An 18,824-nucleotide genomic window follows, 5' to 3' on the forward strand; every position below is an offset into this window, starting at 1 on the left:
GGAAGGAAAGTCCTGTCCCGTTTCCCCCCTCTCCTTCTTTTTTGGTGGGGGATGGAAATTGTAATGAAATCTCTTGCTTGAATGCTGCTCCATGTCCCCAAATGAATGGAGGAGCCATTGTTTAAGAAGTCTGGAATGCAAGGAATGCTGTACTATAGGAAGGGGTCAGAGGGATTTAAGTTGATAGAGGAAAACATGTGTCTAACCAATTCCTACCCCAGCTAGTTCTGCCAGACATCTATAGGAAGGGTGGCTCATACGCTATGCAATCCCACACTGAGAAATTCAAACTTTGTGCTCAGTATATATCATGGAATGAAAATGTATTCTTGCTATTGTTCTTACTGGTTGTTTTGTTAGCGCTAGAGCTGAAAGCTTTAATCGATTTAAGTGGTGCGATTAATCAACTAAAAGCTTTCATTAAAAATTAAAATGTGTGTTCTCCCCCATTACATCATAGGTAGTTCCTTTCTTCCTCTGCCAACTTTTGTGGGACAAAAGAAAAGAAAAAGAAATTCTTTTGAGACAGACCTTCCCATTCCCCCCAGTTTGTCTTAGAAGCAAGAGTAAATTTGTGTACTTCAGGGTGCCTTTGGCTTTCCCCAAAAGGCAATTGAAGCTGCTGCTCCTTGTTTAAAATTAGCCAGTAGGTATTTTAAAATGGTTCCTTCAACTATATCTGTGTGCCTTTAATTTGTTGATTTTTTTTCTTTTGGAAGCCATTTTGAGCCTTTTGGATTACTATAATATCCACTAGTATAATGAATGATTGTATGCATCTGTGTGTGTGCCTGTGCGTACAGCCATTTCTTTTATCAATGAGTGCTGCCTTCCATTCATTAAATTGGGACCTTTTTCATATTTATTAAACATGCTTATGCCAGCCTACATAATATCTTGTGTCAGGGCATACTGTAGCGTATACTCAATACCAACTCATCTAACTAAAAATGAGAAAGCAGGAGATTAATCTTAAAATAAACTAAAACTTCCTGCAATCCTGCACATTATTGGTGGGAATCATTTAGCCTCCAGATGTTTTTGAAATGCATCTCCCAGAATTCACTACCATTGGCTATGCTGCTTAGGGCTACTGGGAATTGCAGCTCAACTGTGGTTGCGTACATACTGCTGAAATAATCTAGGTTGAAACCATTTTAAATGCAATGACTCAGCACAATGGAATTTTGGGAGTTGTAGTTTATTGTGGCACCAGAGCTGTCTGACAAGGAAGGCTACATATCTCACAAAATTACAGTTCCCAGAATTCCATAGCATTGGTCCATGCAGTTAAAGTGGTTTCCGACCCATGGAGACCCTGTAGATGAGGCATCTTCAAGACTCCCTATGCTCCACTGCTCTACTCAGGTCCTGCAAATTCATACCCATGACCTCCTTAATAGAATCCATCTATCTAGCAAGTGGTCTTCCTTTCTGTCTGCTTCTCTCTGCTTTTCCTAGCATTATTGTTTTTTCCAGTGAATCGTACCTCATGATGTGGCCAAAGTACAACAGCCTCAGTCTTGTCATCTTGGCTTCCAGAGAGATTTCTGGTTCGATCTGCTCTACAACCGATTTGTTTGACTTCTTGGCAGTCCATGGTAATCTCAGCACTCTTCTGCAGCACCATTTCTCAAATGAATTAATTCTCTTTCTATCTGCTTTCTTAACTGTCCAGCTCTCACATCCATACATGGTAATGGGGAATACAATGGCTGATTCTAACTTTTGTGCTCAGTTGTGTCTTCCCCATTTTTGATTTCTTGACTGCAGTCCGCAGTCTGATCAATATTTGATCCCAGGTATGAAAATTCTTTTACTGTTTCTATTTTCTCATTGTCTAGGTTGAATCCATGTAAATTTTCTGTGATGATTATTTTTGTTTTCTTTATGTTCAACAACAAGCCTGCCTTTGCACTTTCCTCCTTGATCTTCCTTAGTAGTTGTTCCAAGCCTGTGATGTTTTCAGCTAGTAGTATGGTGTCGTCTTTGTATCTTAGATTGTTGAAATTCCTTCCTCCTATTTTCACTCCTTCTTCTGTGTCCAATCCTGCTTTTCATATAATACTTTCTGCATACAAGTTGAACAGATAGAGTGAGGGAATGCAGCATTGTCTGACACCTTTGCCAACTGGGAACCCTTCTGTTTATCCATGATCTGTCCTGACAGTGGCCTGCTGTCTTGAGTAAAGATTTCTCATTAGGACTATCAGATGTGTTAGCACTCCCATTTTTTAAAGGGTGTTCCATAGTCTTTTGTGATCTATGCTGTCAAAAGCCTTGCTGTAGTCGGTAAAGCACATGCTGATCTTCTTTTGGAATTCCTTGGTGCATTCCAGTATCCACTGAATGTTTGCAATGTGATCCCTAGTGCCTCTTCCTCTCCTGAATCCTGCTTATCCCTCTGGGATTTCTCTCTCCATGTATGGTTGGAGTCTATGTTGCAGAATTTTGAGCATGATTTTGCTTGCATGATAGATTAGAACTATGGTTCTAATCTCCTTTTTTGTGAATGGGGATGTATATTCATTATTTCCAATCTGTTGGCCATTATTTTGTTTTTCATATCCATTGACATATGTTGGTTAGCACTGGTGTTGATTCTGTTTAGTGTGTAAGTGTTAAACTGAAACAATTCGATTAGCATATCATCTCTTCCTGGTGTTATCTGAGAGTAAGTGTTCTCAAATGTGGTAGGTTTACTTCTCAGTGGGGAGGAGATTCTGTAAGAAGCGCACTATTCTGAACCAAACCAAGGGTCCAGCATTCTGCTCATACAGTGGCCAACTAGATGCCTGGATGAAACTGCATGAACTGGGGAAAAATCATAGCTCAGTAGTAGTATTTGTGTTCTGCATTCAAAAGTTGCCAAGTTGTCAGTTTCAGTCCCTGGCATTTGCAGGTATGGTACATACTCATGTACATTGGTACCATGGTATCCACTGGGGGTTTGTTTCTATGAGCTTCCATGGATACCAAAATCTGTGGATGTTCAGGTGCCATTACAGTGCACCCACGTCATACGCAGATGCCTTTTACGCAGCTTTCAGCTTATGCTGAAAGCCATGCAATGGAAGTTTTGATGACGCACTGATTTCGATCATGCACGAGCCCCATTATTTTCAATGAGGCTCGAGCATACACGCTATTTGCCAGAACGGGTCCACTGTGTAAGGCAAGGAAGCATTGTATATATAATGGCATAATAAAATGATATCCCTTGTATAAAAAGGCAAAAGCAAGATTTGCTTTTGGGAATATCTGTCTGTCTGTATCTAGGTAGGTAAGTGAAGGTTTCCCCTTTGACAAGCTTGTCAAGTTGTGTCTGACTGTAGGAGGCAGTGCTCAACTCCGTTACTAAGTTGAAAAGCCAGCATTGTTCGAAGACAACTCCAGTGGTCATGTGGCCAGCATGACTGCATGGAACGCTGTTACCAAAGTGGTACCTATTTATCTACTTGCGTTTTTACATGCTTTCAAACTGCTAGGTTGGTAGAAGCTGGGACTAGTGACAGGAGCTCACTGTCACGCTGCACATGGGCCTCAAACTGCTGAACTGCTGATCTGCAACCTCACATATAAGTTGAAGGCAGGTTTTGGGGCCAAAATTCTGGATTTTGACATGACCCGTGTATACATTGGGCATATAACAAAAGATGCAAAGGAAAACAATGACAAAGAACCTAAAAAATGTTGCAGCCATAACTGCTTGTGCTCATCCTAAAGCCTGAATCATTTATCCAGACTTTAGATCATATTGTTTACACGGCAATTCACCATTTCCTCTGAGTTTGACAAAAATCAGGCTATGTTCTCACATTAAACATAAAGACCTAGTACAACCCACACCTGGCCACCTCCTCCACATATCACACAGCCATCATTTAAATGATGGCTGTGTGATATGTGGAGAGGTGGCCAGTGTGGTGTACTGTCTTTTATGTTTAATGTGAGAACATAGCCTGATTTTAATCCAGAAAAGCTGACAAACATACACAAATGTCTTATTCAAATTCTTCAAAGCCCAGTGCCTCTTTGCTGGAATAGCTTGGCTTGAATCCCATTCTCTGAGTAGAGTGGCAAAAGGTGAGAGCTTAGTTCATCCAAGGAGAACCTGAAGGAAGCACCAACCTTCTCTACTCTCTTGGTGTTTCTTTGAGGAGAAGTGCCAAAGAGCCGTTGCTGCCACCATTTTCTTGCTCAGGCATTCAAAAAAGTTAGAAGCACCATGGCAGCGGAAATAGTAGAGGGATTGGTGCTCCTAGAGCAAACTAAGCTCTTGGCTTTCATCAGTCTACTCAGTGAAGGGGATGTTTTTTGTTTGTTTGTTTGTTTGTTTTTTTAATAAGAGTTAAGGTATAGTATTTACGATGACCCATGGATAAGTTGATCCATTTTTGGGGGATTGATTTTTTGAATAAAATTTCTAGACTTGCACGTTGTATTTATAGTATGCAAAGGGATCTTGTAGCACCTTTGAGAGAAGTTGGTAGCATGCGGTTTTGTAGACTTGAGCCTGCTTCCTCAGATGCATTTCTCAGAAGGTCATGCTACCAACTTCTTTCAGTTAGTCTCAAAGATGCTACAAGATCCCTTTGCATACTGATTTTTCAGATTAATATGGCTATGTCTTTGAATTCTACCACCATGAGTATATACAGTAACATTGAAACTCTGGAGCAGCATTGTCAGTCAGTATAGACAGCCATGAGGTAGATGGACCAATGACTTGATCTGATAGAAGGGGACTATCTTTCCTGTTTGTCTGCTGTACAGTATTTTCCCTGCAGAGTACATTTACTGAATCACACCAATTGTATTCCATCATCAGGAGTTCTTTTAAAAAGAAGAAGTGATTTTAATGTTTTGCAGCCTTTGCAACTACTATTGATCCAGTGCCCACTATCATAGGCTTCAGATCAGCTGTAAAGAATCTTGTGCATCATCTTGCTTGTTTCTCTTTGCTAACAGTCTGAGTTCATGTCTTGCTTTAGTCATCTGGAACAGTTGTAGGCAGGTGAGTGTAAGATAAAAATGCAGGATACTATTGCCCAGAACTAATACAGTAATTTGGAACTGGAAAGTGCAGCCTTGGCAGGGAATGGGTGAAGTCCAGGTACTGCTTGAAATAACTTCTTTTCTTTCTCCTTCCTCTCTACCAAATTTAAGACCTGTATAAGGAACTATATTATGCAGAGACCACAGGAGATAGGTAGTTGGGGCTAAAGAGCACACAGTGTTCAATTTTTAGCAGACAGCTCAAAGCTGTTTCATTTTTTAACTTGCAGGTGAGGTCCACACCCTTGTAGACAAAGTTTAAAATTCCCCTCCAGCCATTTTAAACTGAAACTGAACCCATTTGTTGGTAAGGGCTCCATTGTTGCTAATGGAGCATGTCACCTCCTCTTTTAATAATCTCTGTCAAGGGACGGTGACAACTTTAGGTAAAAAGCCAGTAGCTGTGGTAGAGAAGAGTTAAACATCTCCTGTCTATGTGTCAGGCCTGATCTGGATTGGATTACTTGCGAGTAAAAAGGAAAATAATTTTTGGATGCATACCAACAGTTTAACACAGCATATAGAATGGGAGGAAGTAGGTATAAGAATAAGTGCAGCGATAGCTAAATGGTACATGCATACAGAGCTGCATGGGAAAAGAGAGTTGTTGGCTGCAGAACTCACAGGAAGTGACAGGCACAGATAGATGAATTATGGATTTGCTTGTGAAAAATAGTCACAGCAGGTAGTGAGTGTGACACATGGCTGCAGATCTGTTTCAGTATTTGCATTTCTCTGCTCCTAAGTCACAGCTGCTTGGTGAATTTAGGAATGTCCATGATGTCTGATAGAGTGGAGATGGTCCACCTGCAGTGGTGAGTAGCAGCTGTTACAGAAGGATGGGATAATTTGGGCACTGAGAATTCCCAAAGATTCTATTTTGGGAAGCAGGAATTTGGAAGAGGGAAAAAAACCCACAACCAAGAAGAAGAAATCTGGCTTGGTGCTCTCACATTTGAGCGCTTGTTAAAATCATACATTGCCATTCTTCTTTCTCTTCTCCCCTCCTCCCCTTGCCCTTAATCTTCTCTGGCCATTAAAACAAGAGCATGTTTTATGGACAATCCCATGGCTCTTTATAGAGATCCTCTCTCTTTTCTTTATTGACCCCCTGAGATTCAAGCTGACGCTCTCTGAGTGTAATTTTGCTCGCCCAATCTCCTTCCGATGGATGTGATTTTCAGAATGCTCTGGAAAGCCTGACAGGAAACAGGGACCAAAGTCCTGAGATCTTGAAGCATTAGCAGGCTAGATATGATGTTTTGGATTTCTTACAGGATGTGGTAGAAGCCAAGAGATTAAGGGAACTGGGGATAGGGTAAGGATGTGGCCAGTGGCTGCTATGCTCGGGCTAACATTTTGGAAGATTTGGGCATCTTATATTGTTTCAGGGGCTATCCTTGGAAGCTGGAAGATTCCGGCTTCACATAATGTGAGCAGAGGATAGGATGGTTGCCTCTCCTTTAGTTAGTTTAAAAATATCTCACAGAAATTTTGAAATGTTGGCACCAGAATGAAATGCCTATGTTAAACAAGTATTTTTTAAAGAGAAAAGTAATAGAAAAATATAAATTGTGGAATCATGTTACACTGACTAATGATGCAAAAAAAATGTTAGAAAGGATATATGTTTTTAAAGATGTGGTGGAGGGATTATTATTTTTTTGTAAAAATAATAACTGAAACAATATAAATACAGCACATCAGAACTTGGGGAACTATTGTAAGCTCCTGGAGAAGAAAATCCATTTATTTTTGTTTTTTAACTCATTCGGTTTTAAGATTATAACTTTTTTACCATAATTGAGTTTGGAGGTTAATAATAGTTAATATTACATCTGTTCCTTTCCAGTTAATTGTGTGAATCACCATGGGCCTCAGTTTTGTTAGGAAGGTGGGGCGTAACTCAGATAGATAAATACATCTCCTGTGCTTCTTGAGAAGGAAGTCTTTTGTCACATTGCTCCTTTAGAGTGTACACCACTGGCCAGGTCCACTTTATTTTATTCTATTTTATGTACAGCAGTGTGCAAATGTACAGTTTAATAACAACAACAACAACTATTATTATTATTATTATTATTATTATTATTATTATTATTATTATTAGTTCCATTTTTGGACTACAACTCTCAGACTTCCCCAGCCAGAATGGCTACTGGAAATTGTAACAGAAAAAAAAAATTCATTCTTCAGACTCAGTGAGTTAATGCCTTCCTCTGTTACCCCTACTGTGTCCCTCAGTGAAAGAGACAAATTGTGCCCACCCTGGAGCTGATACTATTCCCCCCCCTTTCTATTGAGAGAGAGGGTAATTTTAACAGGTTGGCTGAGGTGTAGGGGTTGGGGAATCTCTACCATCTTCTTCCTTGGATGGCGTGAGTCTGTGAAGACTCCATAACCAGCAGATCCTCAGTCGTAGGGTGCATCCATACAGCAGAAATAATCCAGTTTGATATCACTTTAACTGCCATGGTTCAGTGCTGTGGAATTCTGGGAATTGTAGTTGTGGTACCAGAACACTGACAGAGAAGGCTAAATGTCTCACAAAATTACAGTTCCCAGAATTTCATAGAATTGAGCCATGGCAATTAGAGGGGTGTCAAACTGGATTATTTCTGCAATATGGATGCAGTGGTAGGTTTTCCATTGTTACAGGACTCATCTGCTAAATATTTTTTAAATGTAGTGGCACACAAATTTTTTTTGAAGTTAACTGCTTAGCTTGATAGTTTCATAAACTCTGTTAAATTCTTGTGAGATAGTCATTCCTGCCTCTTTTGTTTTCTTCGCTGCTGCTGTTCGTTTTCAGTCCATTTGTATACGTACTTCATAGCATTTTAAGCATAATGGGTTGATTTAAAATGAGGATGGGGAAAATGCATCCCACAGTCCACATGTAGCCTTTGGTTTATTTTTCTGTACTACTCAGGCCTGCCTCCCTGGAGTGCTAATTTACCTGACACCCCACTTCCAAACTGGCAAAAGCAAAACAAAGCCTGGAAGTAAAATTGGAAGTAGATTCTGGGAGCTGTCTGGGGCTCTTGGGAGTGGTGTGAAAATATGATTGTATGTGGTGCTGTAGGCATCTGGGAGTGAAAAGGAAGTATGCCACAGTTGCCCATTTTTACAAAACACATGCCCAGGATGTGGAGCCTTATTCAGGCACAGGAGATAAATAGCCATACACAGGGCTGATCCCTATAGTTGGTAGGCAGTGTGAAGCTTCAAGACTGGCCAAATCTGGTATAAATTCTAGGAACATGGCCTTCTGCCTTTGCCCAGGCAGCCAAGACAATTGCTTTTTTTCCTCATGGAATCGGAGCGTTGAGAAGGACCATGTGTAGGCTACCTAGTCCAGTCTCCTGCCATGCAGGAATACACAATTGAAGCACTCCTGAAATATAAGCTATCCAAAGACCTTCAAAGATGGACAGTCTACTACTTGGATGGTTCTTTTTTGCAGTACAGTTCCCAGAAATCTCTAGCCATTCAGCTCTGAAATAGATGTTACCCATCCTCTGCACATGCTTGGGGAGGTAACACAACTGCACAACATTGCCTCTAATCCCTATTAAATCCTAAAGACATCCCAGTAGTTCTTCATGATCAAGAATATGCTGCTGATAGGTCCAGTAAGACCTGCGTGATCACATTTCCCCAGACCATCTCCAGTAGTAGATGATCTGTCTCGGCAGCTAATGCTCTTTTCAACCTCTTGGCTGAGTTCTAAACCTACAGATGTATAATTTTGAATGATATAATATTAAACACGTGTTTTATGCAGAACTTTGAAAATGTTATTTTTTTGAACATCGTCTTCCATTATTTGTCAAGAAAGTGCGGCTGCTGGTTGAAGGATTTATGACTCTTGCAATAATTTTTAAAAAAGCTTTTCAGAACTCTGGTTTTATCCACATGCTTATGGATATAAACAAACAAAAAAAAAATACCAGTTTTATCTAGCAGCAGCTAGAGTTGATTTGCAACCAGAACTTCATTAGTGTGTCCAGAAATAGTTAAGCAGAAAGAGGCTGCTAATACAGTGGGCCCTTAATATCAGTTGGGGTTGGGTTCCAGGACTATCCTTATGGATACCAAAATCCACAGGTGCTCGTCCCATTATATACAATGGTGTAGTAAAATAGTTTCAGTTTATTCATGACAACCAAATACAGGTGATAGTCATTAAATTACCAAAATAATTAAAACCCTTTAAAACTTCCACAGTCAATTAGCTCTATAACATATAGAGCAATATGTTTACACTAAAATTACAAAAATATTTCATACAAAAACATCACAATTTTCCATACTCTATTCAAATTAATATCTGTTTACTGCAGATTCCCATGCAGGCCTTTATTCTCAAAGTCTAATCTAAGTTTAGCTGCTTTCACAGCAAATCTAGCAGTGTTGAACATGACAGACTTAGTTGTATTAGCTAACAAGTAAGTGATTTTGTCCAAGTAATTTTGGTTAGCTACAAGTTCTAAACTTCTCTTCAGAAACTTATCTCTTGGGGTTTTATATATCTTACAATGTAACATATAGTGTATGGTGTCTTCAATATCCTCACTTTCACAAATGCAAATAGGCTGCTCCTTGGGAATCTTTTTATATTTCCCTTCAATATAGTTGGTTTTCGTTATCTGGAATCGTAGGGCTATAAAAGCCCTATGAAGAAGAGGTTGAGTTATTTCTGATGTGTAGTAAAATAGCATACCTTATACATTGGCAAAACCAAGCTTTGTTTTTTGGATAATTCTTTTGGAAATATTTTCAAGCAACTGATGGTTAAATCCATGAATGCAGAATCTGTGGATACAGAGAGCTGATTGTACAGTCGGCCCTTCTTATACACTGACTTTTTTTTATACATGGATTCAAGCATACACGGTTTGAAAATGTTCAAAAAAAGTATAAATTTCAAATATCAAACCTTGATTTTCCATTTTTTATAAGGGACACTATTTTATTATGACATTATATTTAATGGGACTTGAGCATACACAGATTTTGTTATACACGGGGGATCTTGGAACCAAACCCCAGAATATAACAAGGGTCCACTGTACCATGTTTTTTACTGAGTGCAATATTGGCTTTTTGAACCTGGCTGCATCACTTTGATGGTAGCTGATCTCCTTTTCCTGACATGAGAAAGCATTCATGATTGCCATCTCCAAAGGGGCCAGTTAGGGAGGACTGGCAAAGACCTAGCAAGCCCAAGGTTGTATGGATTTTTAGACTCATGCCTCCTGATGACAACTAGCAACAATAAAACTTGAATTCCTAAACTCTACTTTAAATATGTTGCTAGTAGCATCTATCTCCCCCCTCCCATTTACTCTAAAGGAAACACAGACCCAGTCCAGATCAGGACCCTTTGACATACAGCCTTTTGATTTTAATCTGGATCAGGCCATTTGCATCTGCCATTTAGGTTGATGAAAAGCAATTTTCTTAAAGACAACATTTTAACTATCTAAATTATAGACACACAAATCCTTATTCATTTCCAGATTGTGCTCTTGGTGTCCGTGGGTTCAGGTCCATACCAGGTGTGCTATGCTTACTTAGATTTTTAAAAAGGCAATGAGGGAGACATACACCTGCTTGCTATTTATTTAAAGTAATGCATAATATGTTCCTAAGCAAATGGGACTGGATGGTGCGTCGGACATATCTGGCTCAGATATGCCACAGCTACAGCCGGTTGGGTTGGATGTGAGCCATATTTTTTATCTGTAAAATGAGTTTCCAGAGACTTTTGAAAAGCAATTGAGTCTGTTAGTCTCTGAGGCCAGTCTAAATAGATTTGTTGCTGAAGTTGAGCCGACTTTCTAAAATGCTAAGTATATGGACACTTGGGACAGAACTGTACACTAAGTATACTGTGTAGTGTATGTTTCCTTTTTTTCCCTTTTATTAATTACATTTGCTGAAGTGGGAGCAATCCATATTAGAAACACAGTGCATAGACTTCTAGCTAACTTCTCACTAGTTAAGATTGCCAGAGTGAAAACTGGAGTGAACTCTTGTCTCTTTAATGGTTGTGTAGAAGAAAGAATTTCATCAGGTCTTACCTGGTTGTGCAACAAGCAACACCTGCTGAGAGTCCCTCTTCTATACAACTGTTAAAGGGATAAGAGCCCTCCAGGTTTCAGTCTGGCAACCCTACCTCTACTGTTTGTGTTGGCATGGATGGAAACTTTTGCCTAAGAGTTCTAGCAATATACACGTAGCTCCATGGTCAATTTAGTTCTGATTTTGCTGATGCTGGGGAGATATAAGCCTCTGGTAGTCATTGCTTGTCCTTATATGCTTAAAATTAATAAATGTAAAAAGGGAGCTATAGCTGCACACTATGCCTGGAACAAGGAAAATGTTGCTCTCTAGATGTTGGATATTAGATATTGTATCAGCCCAAGACCAGAGCTTTGACATGAGAAGAATGACACTGTCTGTCATTTATTATTCTTCAGCTTATGTTGATATCATTAGTGTTATTTTTCAGACATAATATACCAATATGAACCAGCCATGTATAGTGGTTTGAATGTTGGACTGGAACTCTGGGAGATCAGAATCTGGATCCCTGCTCAACCATGGAAATCCACTGAATACACTTGGGCAAATCACACTTTCTCAGACCACTTATTATTTTATTTCTTGGTTCCTTTTCTTATTTCTCCCTCTCTCCCACAATTCTTACAAGGTCTTTACTTTTTATTAGAAGAAAGTTTAGTGGTGAGAATTGGGGTGTGGGTAACCTGGGAATGCAATCATAGAATTGTAAAGTTAAAAAGTATCTGCCTGTGCAAAGGAATCTACAGCTAGAGCATTCTTGACATTTGGCTTTCTTACTTCTCCCTCAAAAGAGAGTCTGTCACCTTCCAAAGTCATCCGTTCCAATGTTGAACACTTCTTACTGTTAGGAAGTTTGTGTTTTGTTAGGAAGTTATTCCACATGGTTAGCTGGAATTTTCTTTTACATTACTTCAAATTATTATTATTATTAACCTTTATTTATAAAGCACTGTAAATTTACACAGCGCTGTACATACACTCTTTTAGTTAGACGGTTCCCTGCCCTCAGGCTTACAATCTAAAAAGACACGACACAAAAGGAGAAGGAATGGTTGTGGGGAAGGGGATCAATCTTAACCTCTGGAGTAGCCAAAAACAAGCTTGCTACATCTTCCATATAGCAGCCCTTCAAATATTTGAAGACAGCTAGCTAACTTTATCAGATGGTGTATGGGAACATATAATATGTAGTAAGTGAAAAACAGGCTCGGAGGATCACTCTGAATGTGTTCCTACTCATCTGTACTGTGAAGTAAGTTTACTTCAATGAAATTTACTCCCAGGCAAATGTGTAGAGCAGCCTGTCCTGATCTGGCATCCTCCAGACGTTTTGGATTACAACTTGGATCAGCTCCAGACAGGATGGCTTGTGATCATGGATAATAAAAGTTGTGGTTGAAAGCACCTGAAGAGCATCAGTTTCTGTAGGACTGCAACCTTGCAGAGACCTGTCTGGCTGGATACCTCCAGAGAGAGCCCCTGCATGGTTTCAAAGTTTTTCCTACAAAAGCAAGGGTTGGAAATTTGATAACCTTCCATAAACGAGAGCTTAGCATGCATTAGTTAGCCAGAAAAGCCACCAGGTACTCTTGCAAAAAGCTAATAGCATTTTAGTGAGATCAGCAAGCTCGATCAGATTTATCACTAACTTTACGCCAATATAAACAAGCTACTAAATTGTGCCAAGAGTTAATGACAATTTTCTCAAGAGGAATTTTGCAGATCATTTTGGGCTTTTCTGTTTAGAAGGATCTGCCAAATATTTGCATGCTCCTCTCCCCCTCTTTTGCCAGAAGGAGAGTAGCTGTATGATATTCACTTCTTAATATATGTTAAATTCTGGTAATAAAGCAGTGCACATTATAAGACAAATAAAAAAAATGTGGCATGTGAGAATTCCCTCTAGGAAACTAGACAGAGAAAGTTCACAAAAGTTGAAATTGTTCTTGCTGCTTTCCCATCTAGTCCAAAATGACTAACATAAATAAGTTTGTACAGTCATCCCTCCTTATTCATGGATTTTTTATCCATGGATTCAAACATACACGGCTTGAATATATTCCAAAAAAATATAAATTCCAAATAAGAAACCTTGATTTTCCATTTTATATAAGAGATACATTTCGTTTGTGCTTCCTGGAGGCCAGAGTTGGGTAGAAATGTACATTGGGGGATCTGCTGGTTGATGGTGGTGTGATATTAACAGCAGCAAATGGCTCTCGTCTTTCAAAAATTATACTGCTTGAAAGCTTGAATTAACCAAGAGTGGATTTTTATCTAGAAAGGCTGTAAACCTCATTCTGTTCTGGTACCCAAGGACAAATTCTTGGCCTCAGAATTCTGTAATTATATCTATATGTCATTTTTTTAAAGTAATTTCCAGACATATAGGTTCTGACAAACACTCCCAGAGCTCAGAATTGGATCAATATGGATCCTGCAATCTTAAAATCATCCTTCCCCTGCTTTAGAGGCATCCCTTCCAGATAGTAGAGTTTGTTTGTTTGTTTTTAGCTCTTTTCTGTGCGAGCAATCCTTTCAAGACAGAATGCTATTTAATGTCTAATGAAACAATACTTTCCTTCTTCATTTATTTCAGGAGCCGCAAAATTCAGATAAGAAACATTCCTCCACAACTACGATGGGAGGTAAGATATTTCTGAATCTAAAATGTCCTGTTAAAAACTGCATGATGCTTATGAAAACATGGTACTTTGAATTGTGTGAAATTCCTGAGCAAGGAAAAAAAAACAATTTCACCCATCTTTTCCTCTATATTATATGTATTTCCAGAAAAGACTGTGTGCTAGCTAGCTAGTCCCTTGAACCCTGCTATCAAACATTTGCTTTTTTCAGTCTGATCATTGCCTCCAAACCATCCCCAAACTTCTGAAAACAGACAAAAATGCTCTCCCAATCCTCTAAAAACCTCCACCAACACCCAAATACCTGTTTTCCAGTTGTATGTCAGCCAAAATGCTTGCCAGAGGTGATGATGTGTCATGTCCAGATGCCATTTTGGTTAATACATGGATGGGAAAAAATATTATTTTGGGCCTGGACAGGCAGGTGTGCCCTATACTAAACACTAGAATATGTAATGAACAGGAAACCTGTTTCTCTCCAGTCCAATCCTCTTGGATTAAAATTTTCATAATCTTGGCATATGGTAATAGATTATGAGAGATGTAGTTTGAAAACCTGAGCGGGCACCAAGTTACTCACCTCCATCTAGGAGTTTATGCTACTTTTCACTATTACTGGATTCCATGTTGTTTCTCCTCCTTCTACTGTATATCACATAACTGCCCCGATCCTGCCCTCCCACCAATACAAAACAGCCAACAGTTCTATACTTGTTGCTCATTATAGTCCATATGTCTGCTTAAGGTTAGCTATAAGTCTAGATGTTTCTAGATAACAAACTAAACAGAGCTTGTGTTTTCATAAAAAGATGAAAGGGAAATCTCCTTGTTTATTGTGATTATATTTGGATAAACCATGTTTCATTTCGGTGGAAACAAGCCTAGGTTCATCTTGGGCTTCTACAGCCTTAGCATGACCTTTCCTTTGCACAGTTGCAAAGAAGTTCAGTAACATTTCATTTTCACTAGACATTCTTAGCCAGTTTAGGAGGCACTGCTCTGAGGATTATGTCCAAACAGTCCAGAAGGCATTACTACTTGTTTCACATACTTTGTGGAGTTTGGCCTTGGGACAACAGTCCCTCAATTTTAGCATGACCAAAGTAGATTAAGAAGACGATCTGGACCAGTATGATTAAGTTGGGCGGTGGTGGTACCAGTTGAGAATTTATGGAAATCAATACAATATTATCAACATCAATTAGATGTTAGAGATAGATGGGTATATCAAATGTAGAGAGGATGTAAAACAGTGAATATAAGAAGACAAAAGTGAAAATAGAGGGATTTAACTTAGGTTATGCTTGGTAAGATTTACTGTTGTAGAGGAATAGGAGGATGAGGGGGTGAATTTAGAATTATAGGTAGAGGGCAAAAAGAAAAAAAATAGGAATGAAGAAAATGAAAGCCATTGGGAGTTAGTAAGAACTAATTATGTGAAGAGAGGAAGAATCTTTGTAAATTTATTATTTGTGTTATTTGTAATGTGCAACAGACAAGTTTATTTTAACTATGAAATTAATACAAATAAAGGGAAAAATTAGCACGACACAGTGTTGTAGCTTGAAGAAGTTTAAAAACCCAAACAAGTTTGTATATGATGCCAGGGCTTTTTTTTTCATCGCAAGAGTATAACATTTGTTAATAACATACACAAAATGGATTGGATCTTGACTTAGACTGAATGGGCCAGAAAAGTCATTACTAAGTCCAGTTAATTTTGCTTAGTCTACTCTCAAGTGTGGTGCAGTCTGGATCCAACACATGGTATAATATATCCAACATGTTTCAACATTAGTATTTCCTCAGAGGCACTGTGTTGTCTCCCTTACAGCAGTAGAAAGCTGTTAGGAGATGTCTTGCCACGGCAGTGGACACCAAGGACCTCATTCTCTCAGAAAGAAACTGTGGCACATTAAACACAAGCAAACTATTATAGCACATATTTTTGAGTCCATAAAGCCAAAATGCAGGCACACCACCCCACACTCTTTCTTCTTCACTAGCACATGCTGCTATTTGTGAAATTTGAGAGAAACATTAGAGGGAAATAAAGAGATAGAAACGGAGTGTGTTAATTCCCTCACAATCTGTTTCTCCTCCATCCCCAAGTACTACATAGCCCATCTGTCTGTCCACCCATCCACCCATTGTTACATTCTCTCTCTCTCTCTCTCTCTCTCTCTCTCTCTCTCTCTCTCGCACACACACACACCCCACACCCCTTTTGAAAGCATAGATCTGGTTGGATCCACACTTTCAACGGTATCTCTGCTCAGACAGGAAAGAGAGACCTTGCTTTCCCACCAGGATGATGAATTTTATAAGTTTGGGTCTAGCTGTATTTGTGTTTTTAAGGCCTCCTTGAAGGGAGCTTCCAAGTACTTTTGGAAGGTGGAGACTGTAAGAGCTGTTGTGGATCATGAGTCACAGGTTGCTCACCTCTGTACTGTTAGGTGCTGTTGTTGGAACAGGACATTCTTTGACCCCATTTTGAAATGTATTAGATCAGCATTTTTCAATCTGACGTCCTCTGGATTTAGCCGGGGCCTCATGGAAGTTGTAGTCCAACATGCACAAGTAACTTCAGGTTGCAAAAGGCTACATTAGAGCTTTTTATATACAATAGTATGATTTCATGTTCAGATTGTTAAGAAGGAAGTGATATTGGGCAACTTTATATATGAGTGAGACAATATAATGAGTTACATAAGTAATAAATGGGGTGAGTTGGTGACAATAAGGTTCTTGGATTGAAGATACAGTGCAGCCGTGTCAAGCATGGGCTTGCCATCTGCAGTTTGAGCTTCCATGGATGGGAATCCCTTGCTTTTTAAATGGACGTGCACGCATGCGATGCTGCGAGCAGGAGCGCACCCATTGAAAAGAATGGGACTTGAGGTCCTGCGTTTTTTGTTATTGGGGAGGGGGAATCTGGAATGGATCCCTCCATGGATAACAAGGGTGCACTGTACCGTTTACAAGTTTTGTAAATTCAGATGTGATGTGCATAATTCTTCATTGTATGTATGATAGTTAACACAAGTTTTAAAAAGAGATTAGACATTTATAGGTAGAATATTCAGGATTACTAGGGTGGAAGTTTACTGAATTAGAGTGAATGAGTTTGTGAGTAAGCATGTTGACAATAGTTGACTTTTGTTTGTTTTAACTAGATGTTGTAAAATTCAATAATTTTAAATAAATTAACTTGCAGGAATTTTCAGGGTAACACAGTCTCCCTCTTCTTTTCTCCTTCACATATAGGTTCTGGATGGTTTGCTAGCCCAGTATGGTACTGTGGAAAACTGTGAACAAGGTAATATAAGAGAAATGTCAGATCATGTAAATAAGTTGGTCTTGGAGCAAAAGGTGGAAATCAAAACAGGATTAGAGATGCAGAAATCAGGTGCTATTCCAATTCAAAGCAGGCTCTGGTTCTATTCAGCCACCTTTCCCATCTTGGAACTGTCTCAATATTGAGGACTACAACATTCATTAGACCACACATCCTGGCAAGGATAATGGGGTTGTGGTCCTAAAATGTGGAGTTGAGCAGGTTGGGAGGATGTGACTACACATTTACCTGGGACTAGGACCCAACGACTAAGGTCTAATCTGCACTTCTGAAGTAATGCAGTTTGACATCATTTTAACTGTCATGGCTTAATGCTATGATATTCTAGGATCGGTAGTTTTATGAGATACAGTAATGTCATTTTAAAACTACATTTTAAATTTTTTTTGGTAAATATTCCTAAATTTATTTTCTCTCGTTTTAAGTTTAAAATCAATGTATTTAATTCATTTTAACAGATAAACACATTTTAACAGATAGGCATTTTAAAACATCTGCATGCTAAAATGCATTTGGTACACTTTTGGAGCCAATAACTGTCAGGACATTCAGGAAATGGAAATTCCAGATAAGTGTAGATCAGCTCAATTTATATTGGAATAAACAGAGATCAAATAATAATGATAGTGATTATGTCAATTTTAGCTAACACATTTTTTCCTTCCTTATATAAGTGAATACGGACAGCGAGACAGCAGTTGTCAATGTCACCTACTCCAACCGGGAACAGACTAGGCAGTAAGTTAAAAGTATTGTATAGTTTTGCAGTTATAACTTGTTTGGCTTTGGGTGTATTTTGAATCTTGTACAGAACAATAAATTCTTATCTAGTGTAAATATATTTGCTTCTGCTCCTGGCCAGTTTTGTAATTTGTTTTTGTTGCAAAATGGTTGCTTATTTATTACCTGTGTTTTAAAAACATGATATTCTTCATCCTCCTCCTAGCATGTTGGCAATCTGGTTGCTCAAAGAAGCAAGTGCGATGCTGGACTGAATAGACTTTGCTCTGATATGGCATTGTTCATATTTTGTTCCGAGAACATAAATTTTGTTTTTATAATTTATGTTCTTGTGACATGGGCATTGTTTGTGCCTCCTATTTAGATGTCATTTTGTTTCTTCAGTGGCCTAGCAGATGTCTGTGTGAAGTTTGTAAACAGGATACGAGGCCAATGGACCTTAGCCAGTTTTGCTTCCCAGCAGTTAGTGTTGAGAGACATGCAGTGTCTTATCCATCTGAGACCACTTCATACATTTGTGGCAGTGATGAGTTCTGAACCTGTTGATTTTGTGATTCATAATTCCATCTTGAAGAAGCCGCTGTGCAACATCAACTCTTATTATCACCACCACCATCTAAATATTTATAGCTTAATTGCTAAGCCACAGTGATGTATCAGTTCTTTATTATTGTCACCATTGTCTAAACAGATATATTACCTGTCGTGCAAAAGGTGTCCTGGGAGTTTACAGAAAAACAAAACTGAACAACATTGTGAGGAATACAGCTTATAAAAGTTCTCTTGGCAAGAAAGGTGGATTTTCATGTGCATAGGCCCAATCTGGCTCAGAGGACTGCTTAATTGGACACTTGGGCCCTTTCCTCCTTTTAGCACCCAATGTTTTGCCTCTTATCAAATGCCGTTTGTGAGATAAGTGTTTGTTGCCA

At 38.9% G+C, this 18,824-nt stretch overlaps 1 protein-coding gene across 8 annotated transcripts in view; it reads left to right on the forward strand.

Annotated features, from left to right (window-relative positions):
• Positions 1-18,824, forward strand: part of IGF2BP1 (insulin like growth factor 2 mRNA binding protein 1) — a 124,229-nt gene that overhangs the window by 61,668 nt on the left and 43,737 nt on the right. For all 8 annotated transcript variants that reach the window (XR_006104597.1, XR_006104598.1, XM_042474538.1 and 5 more), the window contains 3 exons: positions 13,751-13,799; positions 17,064-17,115; positions 17,829-17,892. Coding sequence is in view for 6 of the 8 variants with exons in the window: in XM_042474538.1 (XP_042330472.1) it covers positions 13,751-13,799; positions 17,064-17,115; positions 17,829-17,892 (165 nt within the window). In the remaining 2 variants the exon portion in view is untranslated. The remainder of the gene's footprint in view (positions 1-13,750; positions 13,800-17,063; positions 17,116-17,828; positions 17,893-18,824) is intronic.

Source organism: Sceloporus undulatus, chromosome 6 (genome assembly GCF_019175285.1).
Source record: "Sceloporus undulatus isolate JIND9_A2432 ecotype Alabama chromosome 6, SceUnd_v1.1, whole genome shotgun sequence".
Lineage (NCBI taxonomy): Eukaryota > Metazoa > Chordata > Lepidosauria > Squamata > Phrynosomatidae > Sceloporus > Sceloporus undulatus.